The 21975-nt window shown below is 65.2% G+C and overlaps 1 protein-coding gene across 1 annotated transcript; it reads right to left on the bottom strand.

The window, feature by feature from the left end:
- Window positions 1-231: 231 nt before the first annotated feature.
- LOC119114011 (mucin-19) lies at window positions 232-20105 on the bottom strand. The gene is made up of 14 exons (XM_037238244.1): window positions 19979-20105; window positions 18889-19028; window positions 18281-18345; window positions 17628-17803; window positions 16920-17132; window positions 16364-16484; window positions 15943-16072; window positions 15138-15479; window positions 14612-14812; window positions 13848-13941; window positions 7049-7255; window positions 3668-6604; window positions 1713-3361; window positions 232-1198 (listed from the first exon to the last, which is right to left on the bottom strand). Exons 1-14 carry the CDS (start codon window positions 20045-20047, stop codon window positions 1057-1059), a joined length of 6486 nt encoding a protein of 2161 aa, XP_037094139.1. The 5' UTR covers window positions 20048-20105; the 3' UTR covers window positions 232-1056.
- Window positions 20106-21975: the final 1870 nt, after the last annotated feature.

Here is a 21975-nt window from a genome sequence, read left to right on the forward strand (position 1 = left end):
TGATGAAGAAGAAACTTGCCGAATCGCCTGTGGCCGTCACCGCTGTAACAATGCTTTCCGTATGTTCAGAGGTTCACTCCCGATAGGCGTTACGTTGACATGCTTCGACCAAGTTTTGCCTTGGCCACAACCCGCTTGCTTAGTCGCCTGCCCCCCCCCCCCCTTCCCTTTCCCTCTTTCCTTTCGAAGCGCCGAAGAGTTACGCCGCCGCACGAAGAGCAAACCACCAGAACAAGTCGCTGTGTTTATTGTCGACATCAGGGGCCACCCACCATGAAACACTGCACTCCGCCGCGCATACTCGGCTGCTCATCGCTACGCACTCACCCCTAGTCTAGTTCAGTTACGCTCTTTCTCCCAATGCCGCTTGAGCTAGGAGGACACGCCGGTGTCTTACTATGGCTGGTGCGCCGGTGTGCGAGCTCCCGCCTCACGTAGGCCGATCTCCAGAGCCGAAGTGGCCGCGCCAAACATCTCTCGGACCACGATGAAGTATGAACAGGATAAATTATAACGGAAATTGTACGGCGTGCAGCGGCTTCTCTTTAGCGCTGGCAACCAATTGTGATGAAAATATTCCGGTTTTGCGACGGGGTGCACGCAGGCAATTAGAGCTGGCCACGTGGCGTGTAAAAGCCGACAATTGCTACACTGCTCCGCCCACATTCGATATCCCGAGAACTGCTGACCGAGTTTTACAGTCGGCTGTGGCTGTTTGTCTTTTGTCTCCTGCGCCCTCCGTGGGCTCCGTTAAGCTCCGGTGTCCCGCGCACCAAGCCCGTGGACAGGCCTGGTGCGCGACGGCACCACGCCATGTCACCACCTGGTGCCGGGCCCGTTGTCCAGCGCCTGCCTCGTGCCGCGGCACCACGCCGCGCCACGGCAGCGCACACCAACACCGCGAGCGCTCCCAACAAGATTCCCGTGATCAATACCGATGATGATGCAAGTAGGTCTAACAAGGGGCTCAGAGAAGACGAGAACCAGCTGGGGCCAGGCTGGCCGGCCCCGCGCCCGCGTCCAGTGGCGTCATCTCGGCCGGAGTGACGTCACCGGTCACTGGATGCAGTCGGATGCCTCGGCCCAGTTGCACGTGCCTCCGATGGGGTCGAACACGAGACCCCGCGGACAGCTGTACACGTTGCCCGTGGCAACGCCCTCGTAGCGCGCCACGCAGCGCACGAACTTCTGACACGACCTGTTGACAAACGGAAGCGAAAGCGTGTCAGCGAACTGCGGCACTCGAGACAGTGTGTCAGCGCGATCTAGTCACGCGGTCTGGCGATACAAACCGCTGAGTCAGATAACTTGAGCACTATCCAGATTCAGCAAGCAGCTCGAATCATATTTTCATTAGTTAGGGACATTAGCGGGCCATTTCTTATGACTGCATGCTAGCGCAACGATCTGACCATCACTGGTCAGATTTACCACTGGTATATCCTCGCGGCATTTTCAACGTCATTTTATATGTATATGCCATTATTTCCATTCCCTTGCATGGAAATGAAAATTTACACATTCGCTTTTTTATCGCCACAATTGGTAGATTTCGGTGCGTATCGCACCGACCGCGAACAATTGAGAGCCTATTACTCCGCACTTTAACCCTCCCAGAGCACCCGCAACGGATCGCTCGCCGAAAACCAGCGTGGTTGCGGCGCCGCCTGGAGCCACGCTGCCTCCCACCGCCGCCATCGACCTCCACTGACCTGGGGTGAGCGAAGATGCCGACATCCCTACACGCGACCCGACCGAACTCGTCCACGTAGGCGCCGTTGTAGCCGTTCAGCCGTCCCGTACTCAGGTGACCGCTCAGCTCCTGCTGAGCCTTGCCGTCCAGCACCTCGGAGGCGCTGGTGAGCGGGCCGGTCCAGAAGGCCTTCGGGTCGGTCGTTGGACCTGGGTGTCCCGCCATCACCGCCGCCGCCGCCGCTGCCGCCGGCTCTTCTGCCGCCAGAGAGGTCTGCTCCGGCTCCGTCGCCGTCGCCTCCTCGTCGGACAGCTCGTTGCTCAGGGACAGTGGCCGACGCTGCGTGAACCGACTGCTGCTGGCGAACGGGCCGCCGTCGTCGGGGTCGGCCGCGCCGCCGGCGGGGTCGGAGGCGCCGCCGGCGGGGTCGGAGGCGCCGACCTCCGCCGCCAGGTCGGCGGGAAGACTGCTGCCGGCCGGCAGGTCGGCCGCCAAGCTACGCACGTACTCGTCGTCGTAGTAGTAGTCGTCGTCATAGTCGTACGCAAGGTAGTCGGGGCTGCCGGTGGTAGTGGTGGTGGTAGCAGTGGTGGTGGTGATGGTGGTGGAAGCGGTAGTGGTGGTGGTAGCAGTGGTGGTGGTAGTGTCGCGGTGGCCGCTGGTGGCCAGGTGCTCTGTGGAGGTCACCGGCTGCTCCGTCGGCGGTGCCGTCTGCCCCTCGGTCGCCACCTCGCTGGGGACGGTCGCCGCGGCGGCCGGCTCCGTCGGCGCGATCTCACCGTCGGCCGGCTCCGTGCTCGCCTCCGGCAGCGCCGCCTCGGTCGGCAGGACCGGCGCGACCTCCGTCGCCGGGGAGTCGCTCCTCAGTCGGTCAGGCCGCTCCGGCCGCCGCCTGGCGCCGGCGGGCGGCGAGAGCAGCTGTGCGCCGACCCGCTGCCGGCCGGTGCTCACCACACTGCTGCGCACCGACTCCTCCGACTGCAGCAGCTCGGACGCCGGCTCCGGCCGGCGACGCGCGCTGATGCGCACCCGCTGCGGTCGTCGCCGAGCCGCCCGCCCGCCGCCAGTCTGCTCCGGCTCCCGGACCGGCTCCGGCTCCCGGACCGGGGCTGCGGTCGGAGCCGGCTCCGGCTCCGGCGCGGCGCCGTTGATGATGCGCCGGTTGATGCGGACCCGGCGGCGCCGGTCGAAGCTCGGTGCGGCGAACGGCGTGGTGACGGGACTCGACGGCGCCGGCGCCGGTGTGGTGGGGGCGGCGGCGAGCGTCTGCGAACCCACCGGCACGAACCGCACCACCTGGCGGCGAATCACGAACGGCGTCGTGGTTCCAGCGTCCGACCGCTCAGTGAAGCCATCGCCAATGGAGCCGGCGTCCACTCCGACGCTGAACTCGTCACTGACGAGCCCAGTGTCCGATCTGTCCGTGAAGCCAGCGCCGCTGAAGCTGCCGCTGTCGAAGCCAGAGCTGGGCCTCTCGGTGAACGAGCCGTCGTTGAACTCTGAGATCGTCGGGTCTGTGAATCCATCGCTGCTGAACTCGGGCCTTTCAGTGAACCCGTCACGGCTGAACCCGGGCCTGATCGTAACTCCACCTCCGCCGAACCTGGCGCCCGACCGTTCGGTGACCGTCTCCTCATTTAAGTCCTCCAGCACGAACGGCTGCTCCGTCTGGAGCCGCACCAGGTGCGCATCAATCTCGGCGGCGCGCGCCTCGGCCGCCGCGTCGGGCGTGGCGCGCCCGAACGCCGGCGCCACACTGATGATCGCGCGCGCCGACGTGCCGCGCGGCTCGTCGAACGGCGCGCCAAAAGTGCGCGCCGTCACGTCCTCGATCACCTGGCGCGCGGCGCTGCGCAGTTCGGGCTCGGGCTCGTCCCGCGCCGGCAGCGTCGACGGCAGGCGCGGCCGGAAGGCAGCCGGCCGGCGCAGCGGCGGCGGCGCCGCCGGCCGCGGCGAGATGCCGCCACGCGGCGCCGGCGTCGACGCCAGCAGCGAGCTGAGCGTGGAGCTCTCGACCAGCGTGATCTCGGAGGTGGGCGAGAGGCCGGGCCGGTTCTGCACGATCAGCCGTCGGTCGCCGCCCGGCTGGCTGATGACGGTGCCGCGGCCAATGATCTCCGGCGCCGCCGAGCCCGGCTTGCGGCGCACGAACACGGCCGTCTTCTCGATCTTGCGGTCAAACAGCTCGCGCAGCTGCTCGCGCGTCATGTTGTCCGTGTCGGCCGAGCGGAGGAACTGCTCGAAGCGCGACTCCAGCTCGTCGCCGCCGGCCGCCGGCGCCGCGCTCGGCTGCGGCCGCTCGCCGACCGTGGCAGTCTCCTCGCCGGCGGGCTCTGTCGTCACCTCCGGCTCCGTGACGGGTTCCGTGGTCGGCTGAGAGGGGAGCGCCACCGTCGGTCGCCGGCGACGGCTGCTCAGCGCGTTGCGGCGCGCCCCACCGACGGGCCGGCGGGAGAGTGAGCTCAGGCGAGAGGGCAAGCGACGGCCGCGGCGTCCGCTGGGTGGCGCCACCGCCGACTCCTGGCTCTTCTCCTGCTCCTGTTCTTTCTCCTGTTCCTGCTCCTGCTCCTGTTTCGTCTCGGGTTCCTGTGGCTCCCGCTGGATGGTGCGTCCAAGGGATGGCCGCCGCCTCCTGGACGGTCTTCTCGCCCTGCCTCGGGTGAGGGCCGGCCGGGTCCGCTCCTGCTCCTGCTGCTGCTCCTGCTCCTCCTTTTGTTCCTGCTCCTGCTCCTGCTCCTGTCTCTGTTCCTGTTCATTGACGGATCCTGGTCTGGTTCTGCCCCGGCGGCCGAACGACGGCCGTCGACGGGCTGGCCGGGGCGTGGTGGTGGTGGTGGTGGAAGTGGTGATGACCGTCTCTGCCCCTGCCTCGGCCTCGGCGGCGGCAGCGGTCGGCGCGGCGGTCGGTCGCTGCCTTCGCCGGGACGAGGACCGCAGCCGGTTCACCCGGCTACGGCCTCTGAAGCGGCGGCTGCCGCGCGTCGGCACGATCTCGTTCTCCTCTGCTGCCGCCTGCCCCTCCGTCTCTGCGGCGGCGGCGGCCTCCGTAGGAGCGGCGGGGGCCTCCGCCCTCTCCCTAGACGGTGCGCCGCCGGGTGGTCGCCGCCGCCGGCCGAGTCGCTGCCGTTGCCGATCCAGCAGCGACTGGATCGTGGTGGCGCTGAGTATGGGGCGCAGTGTGGTCACCTCATGCTCCTCCTCTTCCTCCGGCTGCGAGGTCGGCTCGAGAGCGACGGGCGTGGGAGTCGTGGTCTCCACAAACGGCCGGAAGCTGGACGTCACTTCGGGCGTCTCCTGAACGGTGGTGTCCTCGAAGAACGGCTGGAACGCGGTTGTCTGCTCCGCGAAAGGCTGGGACTCGGTGGTCTGCTCCAAGAAGGATTGGAACTCGGTGGTCTGGTCCAAAAACGGCTGGAACTCCGTGGTCTGCGACTGGAACCCGTCGCTCTGCGGCCGGAACCCGTCGCTTTGCGGCCGGAACCCGTTGCTCTGCGATTGGAACCCATCGCTCTGCGATTGGAACCCGTCGCTTTGTGACCGGAACCCGTCGCTCTGCGGCCGGAACCCGTCGCTCTGCGATTGGAACCCGAACCCGTCACCCTGCTGCTCAAAGAAGGCGGCGTCGGGCTGGCGCGGCACCGGCCGGAACGAGCGGATCGTGGCCGGCGTGCGCCGCTGCGTGGTCGGCCCCGGCTCTGCTGTCACGTCCGTCTCCACGGCCGCCTCCGTCGGCCGACCTCTGCGCTGGTTCAGCGCGTTCAGCACCCTGATCGGCGGAACGACACGACCGCCCCGCCGGCGGCTCTCGTCGCGCGGCGCCTGCGCCGGGGGCGCCACCGTCGCCGCCGGTGGCGGCAGCGGCCTCAGCGTGCTGTCCTCCGGCAGCGAGAAGTCGGCGTCCGCCGGCGCCAGCGGCCGGTAGGTGGTGCTGACCACGCGCCTGCCGTCGTCGTCCTCGATGATGACCACGTCCTCATCCACGTCGCCGGCGATGTCGTACTCGTACTCGGCCACCTCGTAGCCGTCTGGCACATCCACGAAGTCGATGTTCTCGGTGGCGTCCGCGGCGGATGTCTTGCGGGGAGCTTCCGTCGTTGGCCCCCGCGGAGGGAGTCTCTCCAGCCGCCGAGGAGGGAGCCTCTCTAGCTCTCGCGGCGGGGTGATTTCGGACTGCCGAGACGGGAGCCTCTCCAGCTGTCTCGGCGGGGTGATTTCGGACTGCCGGGACGGAAGCCTCTCCAGCTGTCTCGGTGGGGTGATTTCGGACTGCCGGGACGGAAGCCTCTCCAGCTGTCTCGGAGGAGTCCTCTCCGTCTGCCTCGACGGCAGCCTTTCCAGCCGCCGGGGCGGCGTGTTCTCCGGCTCCGTCTCCACCTCACTGGGCGGCGCGCGCGACACCGGCGGCGGGCCGCGCTGCGCGCCGCGCGCCGGCACCGCTGTCTCCAGCCGGTCGCTCACGGCCTGCACCGGCGCGGCAACGTCGAGCGAGCGACCCTCCTTGGCCAGCAGCAGCTGCTTGGCCAGAGCGATCTCCGCCCGCAGCCCCTCTAGCTCCTCGGCGGCGATCTCACGCACGCTGCCGTCCGGATACTCGAACACGTAATCGTAGTAGTAGTCGTACTCGGGCTCCGCGTCGGTCAGCTGCGGTGCGTCTGGCGCGAAGCCGCGCACGCCCTGGTGAGCTGGCTTCGCCAGCTGCTGGTCGGGCTCGGCCGACAGTGGCGCCACCTGCGCCGGCGACGAGGTCGGCGCCGATCGGGCGGTGGTGGTGGTGGTGGTGGTCGGAGTCGTGGTGGTGGTGGTGGTGGTGGTTGTGGTGGTGGTAGTGGCGGGGGTAGTGGAGGGTGCCGGTCGGTCTCTCTGAGACCCTCGGCCGCGCGAGCGCAGGCGGTTCCTGGACGAGCCGCGCCTCTGAAAGAATAGCAGATCGTACTGTAAGTGCCAGGGGATGACGTCATAGAGTACGTCAGAATTCCACAGCCCTATCTTGGTGGCGTCAGGTTTGGGAAGGTTGCGGAACCAAAAACTTTTGCATGTTAATTACACTTACTGATCCAGGCGGCAATGGCTTTGCTTAAGACTTTTGCGGAACAATGTCGTGCAGGCGCTGAATCAACGTTGAATAATGTTCGAACACAGCGCGTTCACAGCGCAAAATCAGCACCGGTGCTCTCATCGCTTCCCTGTGCTCCAGCCCACAGCTAGGTAACACGCCGCCTGCCGCCCTTAAGAGGACGCCGTCGGCCCAGGCTTCGATTCGAAGCACCTTCACATCGCCCTCCACTGCCCATCGGGACTCTCTCGCCCCGCGGACACCGCGGCCGTCCACAGGCCGCAGCCGCTGCCGAGCCTCACCGCGTCGGCCGGCGACGGTCTGCGGAGCGTCGGCCGCCTCCGCTGCGGCTTCTTCGGCGGGGCCTCCTCCTCCGCCTCGGCCTCCTCCTGACCGGCGGCGGCGGCCGGCGCGTCCGTCGTCGTCAGGCGGGGTGGGAGGGTCGAGGTCAGGCGGAATTGCTGGGGCGCGCGGTTGCCCGGCCGGCGGATCGTCACACCCCGGTTCACCTAGAGAGGGAGGCAGACTGAGGAGCGCCGCACCGGCCACGCGCCGCTGGGAGGTGTGATGACGTCATCGAAGGTGTGCCAGTATCGGTGTGAGCGTGAATAATTCTGGTCTAATTTCGTGACGGTGGCTGATTTGGGGTCAGAGACGCACTACGCATTCATGATTGCCTTGATTCAGATTTGACAAGTGTGCCCGGAACCAGTTACAGGGATTCAACTTCAGTCCCAACTAACTGCATATTATACAGACCGTGAGTTGTGCCTACATGCCGTACACGTACACGTATGATTATTCAACAACCGTGAATCAACCCATTTGGAATCAAGCCATACTATGTAACCCAACATAGATTTAACCAAACCATGAAAGCAACCGAACTATCCTACAATCCTTTCAATTCAACCGATTCCAAGGTGATTTTGTCTGTACAAGAAATCAACACAACCCTGAGTACCACGAGGCAAAAGTATGAAAGATGCACGCATAAACAAACGTCGTGTGTCTATACACTCTATACAGCGTAACACTTTAGCGGCAAAATTTGAGTCATCCCCATCATCTAATGGAGGCGAATCAACTATACACAAACAAAGCAATCGATTTGTGCCAGCAACCACAACCAAGCCACGTTCCCAGCTACCAGAAGCGTGTCACCCCCACCAAGCAGAGCTCTACATGTGCCGTTGCCATGGCAGCGCGGACGGCGGCCGGTGCGGCAGGCGGAAGGTCAAGGTGAGGTGACGTGCCGAACAGGGGCGGAGGCCATGACCTACCTGTGACCGAGGCGGGAAGGAAGGATAGCCCAGAGCAGCGGGTGGGAGTGTCACCAGGAGTCAGGAACAGGCGTTCGGGGTACGTCAGGAGCGCAACAGCCCATCCGGGGCTTATCTCAAGCGTGCGAGTCGTGTCCCCTGAAGGTCAATGTCACCGATTCGTGCAAGACGACTGCCGGTCAGTACATTCGGTACCGCGTTTGTCGTAAGCAACCCCGAGTGACATTGTCTGTCCTTGGGCAGCTTCAAAATGGCTCGGGTGACCTCAAGAGATCTAAAGTGACCTCGGGTGGTCGAGAGTGACCTCAGGTGTCCTCAGATTACCGCAGGCGCACGAAGAAACCTCAGGTAATCCCAGGCGAGCTCAGATAATCTCAGTTGACCTCTAGTGACCTTGCTTGACCTCGAGTGACCTCAAACGGTGCGGAGTGACCTCATGACATCTCAGGGAACCCAATGTGAGCCGTGGTGAACTCATGTCACGTCGACTGGTGAGGGGTCCTCCTCCTCAGAGGAACGAGATGCCCAGAGGGTGCCTCTTGACCCAGCTCGTGCCGCATGTCTCGTGCTCGCTTTCGTGGGGTGGCGTGGTCTCATCAGCGCCGCTCGCTGCTGCCGGTAGCGCGGTGTGCGTGGCGCGCGCTCTCCACGGCCATTGCCATGGTGATGCAGCTCCCTGCGGCAGTAGCCATGGTGATGCAGAGTACTTACGCGGCTCCGGCCGGCCGCCGGTGCGCCTCTATCGCGCTGCAGCGCCACCCATCTCACTCAGCTGGGTTGCCCGGGCCGTCCAGCAGCGACAGTCATAGGTCACGAAGTTGCCATGTGCACGGTCAAATATAGTCACATCGTCGCATTATATTGTCGCTCTTTGCGCAATCTCTTCAGTTGTCCCGCTGTTAGCTTACGACATACGCAGACAAAAGCGTGAAAAGGACGTTCGATGAGCACATGACGCACTTCACATTCGTGTAACAGAACAACAAACAAAAGAGTAACACATGAGTATAAAAACATGTCAAAGACACAGGGTAACTTAAGGAAGCATTGAGCAACATTCCATTTGGCTCAGTTACGCACATTCGACCTGTTATTTCACCAGAGAGTTGAGTATATGCGACGGAGTGATATCTGGCCAGTGCTATTACTGAATGGAACGTTCACGTATTCAGACCGCACACGCAGCCGGAAACGTTCGACAGCGTCCACACGACGCAGAACTTCATCCTTTCTAGCAAGCCGGTCAGGACGGGTCGTTTTGGTGGGTCGGTCGAAACTTAGCGTTTCCAGTGCCTGAGAACATGGTGCGCGCGTGTGACGTCTCTTCAGAGGTCAGGCGGGGGAACGCAGGTGCAAACTGTGCTTTTGAGCAGAAGATTTTCCCGGCACGTCTCGCACGACTGAGTATGTAGAGCGCAGATCTGGTGAGTGGTGCGCGCTTCGCAAATGTCCTCCAAGCAGCTTCGTCTAAAATTATGCCGAGCCTCCGCCGGCGTCTTCGCTACACTTTCGCTCGCTCACGCTTCTGCCATCTGACACTTGACATCACCTGCTCGGCCTCCACACGCCGCTCGTCTTCACCAGGCACGCAGGCGAACGCGGCAAGCGCACGCGCCCACCACCGAATGAGCACCACAAGCTTCGCGACGTCTTCTTATCTCTACGACCCGGCGCCGCCGCCGTTAGCCGCCAGTCACACCTGCCGCGCCGCGGCCGCTGGACACCCTCCCGAGTGCGGTCCGACGCCTCCGCGTCGGGCGGCGACGCAAGCTCCCTCTGCCGGCGGCGCTCACAAGCGGACCGCGACCAGCAGCGCGCCCCCGAGCGCGAGCGTGGTCGCCAGCGGGCCGGGCGCCGCCGCGCCGGCCGCGCTGTCCAGGAACGTCTTGCGCTTGAAGAGGCTGTCCGGGTCGCGGTAGCGCGGTGTGACGGTCGAGTAGGCGAGCACTTCCTCCTGGTCAAAAAGGTCGGGCTTGGGCGCCGCCGGCCGGCCGGCGCTGGCCGCCAGCACCGGCGGCGGCTTGTTGAGCAGGGACGAACTCTGCGCCTCCCCGGCGGCGTGGTCGGCGTGGTCGGCGTGGTCGGCGTGGTCGGCATCTCCGTCCTCGTGCTCGAGCTCGCCCCGCGGCAGGGGCGAGGTGGGCCGCGCCGCGTCGTCCGCCCACATTGTGAAGAGCGCCTCCACCGGCGAGACGGACGGCCGCGGCGACGTCGCCGCCGCCGCCGGCTCGAACGCCACCTGCTCTGGCGGCGGCGGCGACTCCGACTCCGACTCGGACGACACGCTGACCTTGACGGAAACGAACGACTTGCCGCCGGGCGCGGCCGGCGGCGGCAGCGTCGCCGCAGTCACGATGACGGCGCCGTCATCGGCGAACAGCACCGGCCGCTGCGACGCGGCGGACGACGGGCCCACCACCAGGATGCGGCTGTCGCGGTCGGCCCCCGGCGCCGACGTGGCCGGCTCCGACGAGGCGGACGAGACCGCGGCGGCCTCCGTCGACTCCTGGTCGGCGTCAGTGCTGGTGATCGTTTCCGTCGCCTCCTCTTCGGTGGCGGTGGTGGAGACCGCAGCCCCCTCTGTCGTCTCCTGCTCTGCTGTGGTGGAGACCGCGATCTCCTCCGTCGTCTCCTGCTTGTCGGCGGTGGTGGTGGAGACCGCCGCCGTCTCTGTCGTTTCCGGCAGCGTGGTGCCCTCTTCAGTGGCGTCCTCGGCCGTTGCCGCCTCCGTCTGCGGCACCGGGCCCTCCAGCGTCACCGACGTCGGTGCCGCGATCACCTCCGCCAGGGAGCCCCCCTCAGTCGTCGCCGCCGTCTCCGCCGTCTCCGCCGTCGCCGCCGTCTCCGCCGTCGCTGTCGTTCTCGTCGTCGTCGCCGTCGTTGCCGTCGTCGCCGTTGCCGCGGCGCCCTCGGTCGCCGTCGGCCGCTCGGTGGGCAGCTCCAGCCCCTGCTGCTCGGCGATCGACGAGCGCAGCTGCTCGGCCAGGCTCGGCCCGTCAGACTTCTTGCTCTCGTCGCGGCTCTTCACCAGCTGGAACAGACTGAGGCGCGGCCGGCTGGTGCCCGACTGCGGCACGCGGCGAGCCACCAGCCCCGGCGGCACCGCCGCCAGCTGCTCCCGCTCCGTCGGCGCCGTCGGCGGAGGGTCATCGCGCGTCGTCGTCTCGGGTTCGTCTCGCGGCTGTTCGGTGCTCGGCGCTGCGGCGGCTGTGGTGCTCGGCGCGTCGCTCGGCTCGGCTGGCTCGTCCGTGGCGCTCGGCAGCGGCGAGATGAAGGGGTTCGGCCGCCGCTCGCCGCCCGACAGCCGTTCGCGCAGGGTGCTGGGGCGCCTGCCGCCGGGCGGGCGGAACGGGAAGGGCCGCGGCCTCCGCGGCGCCGCCTCGCCATCCGGCTGCTGGCTGCGCAGCTCGAACACCGTCTGGCGCGGGATCGTCTGCTCCTCGACCGCCGCCTCCTCGGCGACGGCCTCAGTTGCCGGCGCTGCCTCGGTGGCGGCCGCCTCCGTGCTGGAGGTGGTGGCGGGCGACTCCGGCTGCTCGGCCGGCGGCGGCGCGGCGGCGGCGGCCGGCGGTGCCGGTCGCCGCCGGCCCACTGTCAGCGGGCTGGGGCGCTGCCGCGTGCGCGAGAGCGGGTCAGGCCGCTCGCGGCGGCCGGCCAGCGGGCGGGGGCGCAGACGACCCACCACCGCCGACGCCGCCGTCGTGGCCGGCTCCTCAGCCTCGGTGGTTGTGGTGGTTGTGGTGGTGGTGGGCCTGGGCCGGACGCGGCGCAGGAGACCGCCACGCGCCGGCCGCGCGGTCGTCGTCGGTTCATCGGCCACGCTCGGCTCGGTAGGTGGCGGGCTGTCGTCGAGCGGAGGGAACGTGTTGGAGGCGCGCCGCCCGGTGGTCGTGATGGCGGCCAGCTCCTGCTCCGTCAGCTGCAGCCCGTCCTGCGCGCTCAGCTGGGGTTCACGGGGCGTCGGCCGCGGTCGGAGGCGGCCTCGGCCACGTCCGCGCCCGCGACCGCGCAGCGAGGTTGTCTGCCCGGGCAGTGCGAAGCGCACCGAGCCGCGTTCTGTCGTCACGGCCGCCTCCTCCGCCTCCTCCTCGGCGCGCCGCTCGGTGGTCGCCTCGACCTGCGGCCGCCGAGGGCCCGGCCGCAGCCGGTTCCGGCCGCCCGTCCTGAAGCGGCGCCCGCCGGTACGGCCCCGCCCCGGCGTCGGCGTCGGCGCCGGTGTCACCTCCTCCGCCGGTTCGTCAGCGGCGGTGGATGGAGGCGCGGCCGTGGTGCCGCGGCGCCGGCTGCCCAGCCGCCGGCGGCCGGCGCCGAGCCGCGAGAGTCGACCGCGCGCCCCGCCCCTCGCGGGTGTCGGAGCCGCCGTTGTAGTCGCCGCTTCCTCCGCGCGCGGCGCTTCCTCCGATGGCGGCGGCGGGTCGGCGCGCTCCGTCAGCTGGTTGGAGACTTCGGCGGGCGCCGTCGGCGTCGGCGTCGTCGGCGCGATCGGCGGCGCGTCGCCGCCGTCGTCGATCGTGACCTCATTCTCGCTGACCTCAGGCAGCTGGCTGGTGGGCGGCGGCGGTGTGGTGACGCGCCCGCCCCGGCCGCGCGGCCGTTTCAGGCGAATAACCTTGACCCGGCGCTGACCGGTAGGGTCGACGGTCGTCTCCTCCACGCGATCGCCAGAGCGGATCGGACTCTGCGGCGGCCGGCGCACGCGCACGCGGATCCGCGGCGGCGTGCTCTCCGTCTGCGCCTCGGCCGCGTCGGCGTCGGCGTCAGTCGCGTCCGTCAAGAGGTCGTCGGCGCGCGCGATGCGGGCGTCGGTTAGTTGGCTATCGAACACAGAGATGTCGCTAGCGTCGGAGTTAGCGGGAGCGCGGCCTGCGAACGCGTTGAGCAGAGCCAGCGCCGGGTCGACGGGCGGGTCAGGTCGTGAGTCCGTCACCTGGAACCGAGCGGGGCGGGGCGTCAGTACACCCCCGCCGCTCGGAGCGCGGCCCAATCGGCGCCAGTCGGGTCTTGGAAGGCGTGGGCGGAGGCGTGGCCACCGTCGGCGTGGCTGACCGGACCCAGGGTCCAGCGCCGGACCGGGCTAGACAGCCGCCTCCGCGTCGGCTGACTTCTCACGACGCGTGGCCACTCAGCGGTCCAATTTTGGCCAGCGCCGAAATCGGCGTTGGCCAGTCTGAGGTGGTGGTGGTTCTGGGTACAGGGTGTAGTCCTTGAGCTATTTAAAGCGTTAGTCCAGTGGCCACACCACCTCCCTTCCAAAACCCGACTGATTAGGCCGATAGCAATCTAGCACAAACTAGCACACTATAAGCAAATACTAACGTGCAAGACCAAACCACTTGCGTTTTCACTCCCACCCCTTCCTACCACGTCGTCTCCATTGTCAAAAATATCTCCCGTCTGGGGGTTGGAGCCGCCGCCATGGCTACGTCGACACCAGAGGCACGTCTTTGTACGTCTTTGCAAGCCTGTTCCACCACCAGCAATGCACAGGCTTCGCAAGCCTCAGCTGCCACCCGAAACCGGCTGGCAAAATCCCACGACCGTTCACAAGCCGCCAGAGACGCCCGGCGTCGATCCGAGGGGACCAGGCCGCCCAGGCCACCCGTCTGGCGCTATAACACAGCAGCTGCAGGGATCACACTGACCCCCGCAAGGGGCCGGAACCGACCCTGACAGGAGTCGGACGTCTTCAGGGGTCAGCCGACCCTGGCACGGGCCAGCTCTGACCCTGGCAGTGGCCGGTTCTGACCCTGGCAGGGGTCAGGCCAGGGGCCGGAACCGACCCTGGCAGGGGTCTGCCCCGTCAGGGGCCGGGACTGACCTGCGGTCGGCGGCGGCTCGGCGGCTGCCGCTCCGGAGCGCCCTCCAGCGGCGGCGGCGGTGTGGTGGGGCGCGGCCTACGCAGGCTGACGTACCTGTCAACAGCCGAGCGCCGGCTCCTTTAGCGCCGCACAACAGCCGACGAATAGCAAGGCGGCAGGAGAGCCGCCAGTGGAGACATGGCGGAAGCAGGCTCGGCTTGTGGTCCGAGCAAGCTGCTGCTAGTGAGGCGCCACTGTTCTCCAAGCCCCCCCCCCCCCCTCCCCGGAAAAAAGGCAGAGAAACCGAGTCGTCCCAGAAGTGCGCAACGAAAGGAGCAGCAAGCTCAAAAACGGCAAAACGACGCAAGGTGATAGGGCTGGGCGTGAAACGTCGGACACTACGCAACCGATGGCTGATCATGATCGAACGGAACCAGAACGAGTTCGCTTGATTGAAATAAACGCTGAGCCGTCTCGACCACAACAGCGCGATCATTGATAAGTTATAATTGTTTCATTCTTAGCCCCAGCCGGACACCAGACGACACCCCAGCCGGACACCAGATGGTACCCCAGCCGGACACCAGACGGTGCCCGAGTCCGACATCAGACGGTACCCTAGTCCGACATCAGACGGTACCCTAGTCCGACACCAGACGGTACCCTGGTCCGACACCAGGCGGTACCCCAGCCGGACACCAGACGGTACCCCAGCCGGACATCAGACGACAGGTGTCCCAGACGGTGCCAGGCCTGCTGCGGGCGGTACCACAGCGCCACTTACTCTCTGCCTGTGTCCGGGTCGATCTGCCCCTCCTCCGGCTGCTGGGAGCGGTCGCCAGCCGCCGGCCGCTGTCGGTTCAGCGTCACGTACTGCCGCTGACCGCCGCCCGGCGCCGACTCCTGCTCTACGAGTGTCTCCTGCTCCTGCTCCTGCTCCTGCTCCTGCTCCGGTCCCGACTCTGTCGCCGACTGTGTTGGTCTCCTAAAACAGAAGGGATGGTGAGGTTTGGATGAGAGCGTTGTATGGGGCGAGAACGCTACCAGACGACAAGCGTAACGTATTTTGGGCCGGACCACGACGACCAATTTACTTGCTAGCCAAGCACCGACCCCCAGTTGAGCCGACACTACAATCCACTCCAGGCAAGGAACTCCATCAACGCTCGTCTTCGAGCGCAAGCCAGCACTAAACTGATGGACTGTCACGTCACGCTGTCGACACCTGGCTCGCCTCCCATTAAGCAGCATGGCCTGTCCGTTTGGTGTGTCCCCCGCTGCTCCGTCGCCTGCCCGGCGTGCGTGCTCACCTGTTCCTCTGGATGGTGGAGTACTGCGGCCGACGGCGGGCGTTGCTGCGCGTGCTGGTCGTCTCGGCGGCGTCGGCGGGCGCCTCCGCCTCCCGCTGGGCGGACGACGACGGCCGACGGCGGCGCGCGTTGCTCCTCGAGCCGGGCGTCACCGGGCTGGTCGCCTCCGGCTGGCGGCGGCGGGAGCTGGTGCCGGTGGACGCGGCCGGCCGGCGCCGGGAGGAGGAGCTGGGCCTCAGCCGGCTCCTCGAGCTGCCCCGCTCCGGCGCCGGCTTCGAGGAGGAGTCGGACGGCGAGGGTCGGGAGGAGGAGTTCGGCCGGCGGCGGGCGATGGACGTGTACCTGCGGGCCAGAGAACGCCAGGTCAGCCAGCGCCCACGACGTCAGCCTTGCAACGTACGCTGCCGTGCCGTGGTCTCCAGCACCATGGAGGATGGACAGGCCATTTGTGGAATTGGACATAGCGCCTATGTCGTGGTGTGGCTAACCTCGAAAAAGACGCCCTCCAACTTTTAGCCGGCGGCGGAACTTTCAGCTCCACCTAAGCACATCTAGAGTAAGCGGTACATATTGCTTTGAACGTTGATGCTTTGGTGCCCATACAAATGTCATTGCATGGGATGATAAGGTTGAAATGGACAGAGAGAAGGAGAGCGTGCATGTGATATGCTTTAGAGTACATAGAGGAAAAATAAGCGAAGCAAATATCCACCTCGCCCTCATGCCTACACCACGCCTCGGTGTTTCCTGAAATTGTGCATCATGATGAACGGAAACACAGATAGAACATCGGATGTTCACTGACTCAGGCTTGTTGTCCTGCTTCTGCTGTTCGCCGACGATCTTGTTGAGCGTCTTGCGCTCTTTGTCGCTGATCTGAGGGCTGGCTGGGTCACTGCTTCCCTCCAGCAGACGCTGGACCCCCTCCACACCGCCTGCGGCCCGCGCAGTCTGGTCAGAGGGTCAACTGCGGATGATTGGCCAGCTCTCCATGAACGCGGAGCGCCGCTTGGGTCGTGAGGAAGCACGGATGCTGGGCCAACAAGACAAGATAGACGATAGTGAAAATAGTTCGTGAAGTCGCAGAGCCGCCACAGCGTCTGCACTGAATGCACAGCGGCCCGAATGCGTGAATGCTGTCACATGCTGCCATACGTTTCCGTGACGCCCGTGCTCCACGTTACGCGAGCTTCCCACAGTGTTTGAGGGCGAGCTGCGCGACTGACCGATCTTCTGGATGAGTGAGAGCAACTGCTTCAGCTCGGCGGGGTCCGATTCCTCCTCCTGGGAGACCGCGTTGGCTTCAGACTTCACCGCAGTGGCGCCACCTCGGGAGCCGCCCAGAACCTGCCGGCAGGGAGGCGTCACCTCGTGAGTCACAAACAACCCGTGGGAATGACCGCCATCCCCTCGCGAACCTCCCAGAGCCTGCCGGCAGGGAGGCGTCACCTCGTAGTCACAAACAACCCGTGGGAATGGCAGCCATCCCCTCGGGAGCCGCCCAGAACGTGTCGGCAGGAGGCCGCCAACAACCCGTGGGAATGACCGCCGTCCCCTCGCGAACCTCCCAGAACCTGCCGGCAGGGAGGCGTCACCTCGTAGTCACCCACAACCCGTGGGAATGACCGCCATCCCCTTGTGAACCTCCCAACATCCGCAAACAGCTTTCGACACAGACACCAGGTGTACCTCCCACGGGAGCCAGCTGTCATGGCTGCACCACGTTGCATGACGTCTCTCCTAACACTGCCACCCTCCCAGCGGCCGCAGCCTGGCACTTACCTCCGGCGCAGGCCGACCGGCGCTGCTCGGCCGGGGCGCCACCGCCGTGTCGGGGAAGTCCAGGTCAAGCGGCGGCAGGTCGTCCGTGTCGTACTCGTCATAGTATTCGGCCAGCGGGTCCTCGGTGATCTCGACCGGCCCGGTCGGCGCCTTCGTGATGACCGGCTCTTTGGTAGGCGGGAACGTGATGGACGTCGCTTCCTTGGCCACCACCTGGGGGGGTCACACGGGTCATGGCGGAGCTCAACACGGGAAGCCCGCAGGGCTATGCAAGCGAGCAGATTCGCAGAGGTAGCGTCATCGAGAACCGTCCAGCCGTGGCGATGGTGGCAGAACAACAGCTGGGTGGAAAGCCGGATGAAAATGAGGGTAAAACGATAAAAGCAGACGGCTCAGATCGGCGATGTGGCTCACTCGACTCAAGGCACACTCAGCACGCTATCTTGCAAAAATGAATCACCTTATTGGTATGCGGATTAGGTAAAGATACCCTGGTGGTTGCCATCGGCCTGGCCGTGGGCTGGGAGACGCCGTAATCAAGCCTCTTCTCAGAATCCGCGCAGATTCGTCATCCAATGCACCTCCACCATCTCGCTTGAAAACATAGCGCGACCTCACCGCCGGCTTCGTCTTCCCTCCCCGTCCCCCCCCCCCACGCAGCACACACAGCCCCTCCGAAGCCCATCCCGCGACACCGCCTTTACCGACCTTGCACTTGACGTTCCTGGGGAAGTCGCATGAGTCGGTGCGCCTGTTGAAGAGCAAGCCGGACGGACAGGTGAAGCTGTGCGGCACGACGCCGAGCGGGCCGCCCGCCAGACACCAGAAGTACTTGTTGCACTCCTCCGGGTGGGGGAAGAAGCCCTCTCGCTTGCAGCTGAAGTCTGCGGCGGGGGCAGAGGGCACTGTCAAGGTCAAGGTACGCCATATCGCCGCGGACTAGTGGGAAATGGGCTGTGGCGCTGGGGAGCGGGCACGCATGGCTAAGGTCAGAGACAGCTTCGAGACGGGCGTTAAACGGGCGACCGTTTCATGCGCAGACGGTGGACAGACAGGCAGTAGGTTTCGCAAGGAGATAGATACTGAGCGCGGACGTCGTGGCCGCTGTGAACGTCGTGGTCGAGACGAAGCCATGACGCCAGCTAGTCACATGCTTGCCAGCCGGCGCCAGCGCCGTGTAATGTGACGGGATACTTTATCGATACCACCGCCACAGTCACGACAGCGGCGGCGAACGTCCGCTAGATGGCAGTTAGCGGCGGCGATCCCGACCGGCGGCGTCGAGCCGCTGACCCTTGCCCCCTGTGTGGTCACGTGGTGCAAGAGGCGCGCGCCGGTCGGCGGCCAGGTCGGCGACCCACCTGCCGTGGGGTCCGGGGTGACGGGCGGTGGCGGCGTCGGTCCCTTGGCCTGCTTCGGAGGAGCCCTGCAGTGGAGCGGTCACGTGGCTTAGCGCACGGCGGCTGGCGCCATTTTGTTTTTCGATAGCTTGGCCGACACACGTTGATGTTTCTCTCACAGACGCTCGCTGGGCGTCACACACAAGTGGTCATTATATATTTCCTCAAGGGGTTTTGTTTGCTGCCATATTGTGCGTTGTTTAGCTTTTTATCAACCCATTGAGGGTGCGCTGATCGTAGTCCTCTTGGCGCCCTAAACGTGGCTGATCTCGTGGCTTCTTCACATACCCAGCGAAGGCCACGCCGGGGCACACAGCAGACTCCTGACTCCCCCCCCCCCCCCCTCCCCACGACATCATCCTGTGCCTGGGCCGCATTCCCCATTACCAAACGCCGCACACAAGTAGCAACCTATGACGTCACAGGGTAAGTGCGTCAAAATAGTTCCTACGGCTGCAGGGATCATTGTGTGCGACGTAGTCACTTGCGCCGTCACAGGTAGCAACTCAGGCAGGTCCCTTGCCAACGGGGAACGCGACCCTGGCGGTCACCGTGCCGCGCACACTGACCCGGGCAGAGGAGCCAGATACGCCTCCTTGGCCGCCTCGATCAGTGGGTACGGCTTGCCCGAGCACCGGCCGCGGAAGTCGTCGTTGTCGATGGACCAGAACATGATGCCTCCCAGCCGGTTGTCGCGGACGTACTCCGCCTGTGGGACGGACACGGACGCGGTGTCAGAGATGGGACCAGAACATGATGCCTCCCAGCCGACTGTCGCGGACGTACTCCGCCTGTGGGACGGACACGGACGCGGTGTTAGAGGTGGGACCAGAACGTGACGCCTTCCAGGCGGTTGTCGCGCAATGACTCGCCTGATCGAGCGGACACTGTCAGAGCACGTACAAGTTCTGGCTACACAACGAACACTGCCACAACAAACTCAGTTTCGGCGACTTAGAACGACATGGACAGGTGACAGGGACTGCGTTGCTAGGCAACTATCGAAACGGAGTCCCCGCATTGAATGTTAATCATGAATCACTCGAGCTCCCTCCCAGCCTCACGTTCTCTGTGCTCGACGGATCGGACACAGAACACTCCGCGTGCCAGACGTTGCGTTTGTTCGTGACGTCACCCTCGGCTTGGTCTCATACGAATGCTGGTCGACTAATGCAACAGTTTCACCGTTCCACGCTGTGGCCGTACAGCTCCGATCAAACGCGACTCGACTTTCTATCAACAGATTTCGTCGGTGGCCGGTGAGAGCCGGCAGCAGTCGTCGGGGGCGGGCGGTGCCGTCGGCGGACGCGTCTTGGGTGGGATCGGCACGATCAGAGGCGGCCGCTCGAACCCGAGTTTAGGTAAGCGTGTCCTTGGCACACAGCCGCTCTGCTTGCTTTACGAGCCTACAGGTTAAGAGCTCGTGACAACCACTGCTGGCCAGAAACCTCGATGAGTCGCTCTGAACAACCGACCAGGTAGTGAATTCGCAGTGCACACTGTGCACTGGACTTCTCTCGACAGCACAGACGCTCTCTTTGACGTACGCCCCACGACGCCACTCAACACCCGTCTAGTAAAGTGACCAGATTACTCTCGGCCGGCGTATCCGCAGCAGCCGACTCGCTACAGACCCCCCGGCGCCTCCCAGGTGCTTACCTTCTTGCGGACCATGAACTCGTCATCGTAGCCGACCCATTGTTTGCCGAGGGTGGCATACGGTCCCATCTCCTCCGGGTAGGGCCGGAACACGCTCCACTCCTCCACCGCCACGTTCTCGCACACCTGTCGAGGTCAGGGCCGGGTCAGACAGTGTCCTCCCTTCCACCGGGGCGGGGAGAGGAGAGAAGACGGAGGGGGGGGGGGGGGGGCTCCCACACGCCCGTGGACACCGGGCCGGTCGGCGCGCTCCTCCAGCCATCAGCGTATCGGCGACACAACACGAGGATAGAGGCGGCTGACGGAAGCCGACCGGCGCGCTCGGATGCGCCGGCTGCGGGAGTCACGCAATCGACGTGGGGCGCGCGCACCACGTGAGGGGGGGCGACCAGGAGCGCGTCAGGAGACAAGCATCAACATGGGGTGCACGCACCACGTATAGGGCGACCAGGAGCGCGGAGGGGACACGCATCAAACATGGGGTGCCCGCACCACGTGAGAGGGGCGAACCAGGAGCGCGACAGGAGGCACGCATCAACATGGGGTGCACGCACCACGTGAGAGAGGCGACCAGGAGCGCGACAGGAGGCCTGGCATCCACATGGGGACGCGCGCACCACGTGAGAGAGAGGGCGACCAGGAGTTGCGACAGGGGACACGCATCAATATGGGACGCCGCGCCACCACGTGAGAGGGCGACCAGGAGTGCGGCAGGGGACACCGCATCAATATGGGACGCGCGCACCCGGTGACGAGGACCAACCAGGAGTGGGGACAGGAGTCGAGCGATTGCTATGCACGTCACTGTCCATCGCAACGTGCCGCGAATATCTGTGGGGAGCCGGGAGCGCTGAGGGGAGAGAGGGGCTCGCATTCACTGTTGGTTAGGCAAGGACGCCGGTGTTCGACACTTCAGACTCACCGAGGCTCGAGTCTAGTCAGTCACATAACCGGTGTCATTAGGCACTGAAAGCCCGGCGGGGCTATTCTCTGATCTCTCGATGCCCGCATGACTCGGTAACTCGGCGACTCGGCGCGAGACGCTGGGACGGAGGGCAAGCTCTGTCGACCCAGCTCTAGGACGGAGACCGGGCCGTCCACCCTCCTCTGCCCTGTGCCCATCGCCAACCTCGCTGTCAGTCAGACCTCGGCTGGAAAGCAGCTATGTAAGCCGGCGCCGGCGCAAGAGAGAGCGCAGTTTCGATCCCGCGAGAAAATCCGCGTCGCCCGCGGCGTCCGCGCCTCCTCCGTCCCGCACCTACGTCCGGCCGCGTCGAGTCGAGGCGGCCTCCCGCCGTTATCTCGCGTGTGCTCCACAAAGCCGGTTACGTTAACCCCGGTGCTGATGGATGCTGTTGTTGTGGGCACATCAACGCGCCCATAATCCGCTCGGTTCGTATGGGCGGTGATGGAGTCCAGTTTCGGCCCACACGCGAGAATGATGGGAGATAACAGCCACAAAGACCCAACTGGGGCGGACCGTACGGAGCTGGTTATGTACGGCAGCTCAAACATTACGTGACCCCATTACACGATAGCTATCAGTTCCGGAAGTAAGTCTCATGACAGATGACCTGCCATTTGCTACGCACATAGGTAGTGATAGCCCAAGTCTTGCTTTGCCAGAACGGCAGCACTTTGTCATGTTGCATAACCCGACAACCACCAATTGGAGGTAGCCCTTAGGCTCAGCCGAGTCGTGATGGCTAACCACGTCCCCCCTCCGTCATGCGATCATATCACCCCATCAGCGCGCCGTCCTACTGCCTCTTCCCCATCCGCCACTTTCGTGTGAAAGGCGCTGCAGTGTCTCTTCTTGCGACTTCGAGGTGTCAGCCACCTTCTTGCCTCGACGCCCGCCAGGCCGTACACGCCGGGCTTCACTTTCTCCGGTGCAGTTTTTCGCCGCCTCAGTTGACTCGTCCGGCGCGCTGACAAGACCGAGTGGGTGCCAGTTGCCACTGGCAGGCATGCCCCACCGCCGGGCTGTCGTCACC

Source organism: Pollicipes pollicipes, unplaced genomic scaffold, assembly GCF_011947565.3.
Source record: "Pollicipes pollicipes isolate AB1234 unplaced genomic scaffold, Ppol_2.1 Scaffold_7262;HRSCAF=8765_pilon_pilon_pilon, whole genome shotgun sequence".
Taxonomy (NCBI): Eukaryota; Metazoa; Arthropoda; class Thecostraca; order Pollicipedomorpha; family Pollicipedidae; genus Pollicipes; species Pollicipes pollicipes.

Coding starts and splice junctions, on each gene's coding strand:
- LOC119114011 (XM_037238244.1), bottom strand. CDS start 20,047: ATGGGACCGTATGCCACCCTCGGCAAACAATGGGTCGGCTACGATGAC. Junction 18,346..18,888: donor TATCTGGCTCCTCTGCCCGG/GTCAGTGTGCGC, acceptor GCTCCACTGCAG/GGCTCCTCCGAAGCAGGCCA. Junction 6,605..7,048: donor GACCGTCGCCGGCCGACGCG/GTGAGGCTCGGC, acceptor CTATTCTTTCAG/AGGCGCGGCTCGTCCAGGAA.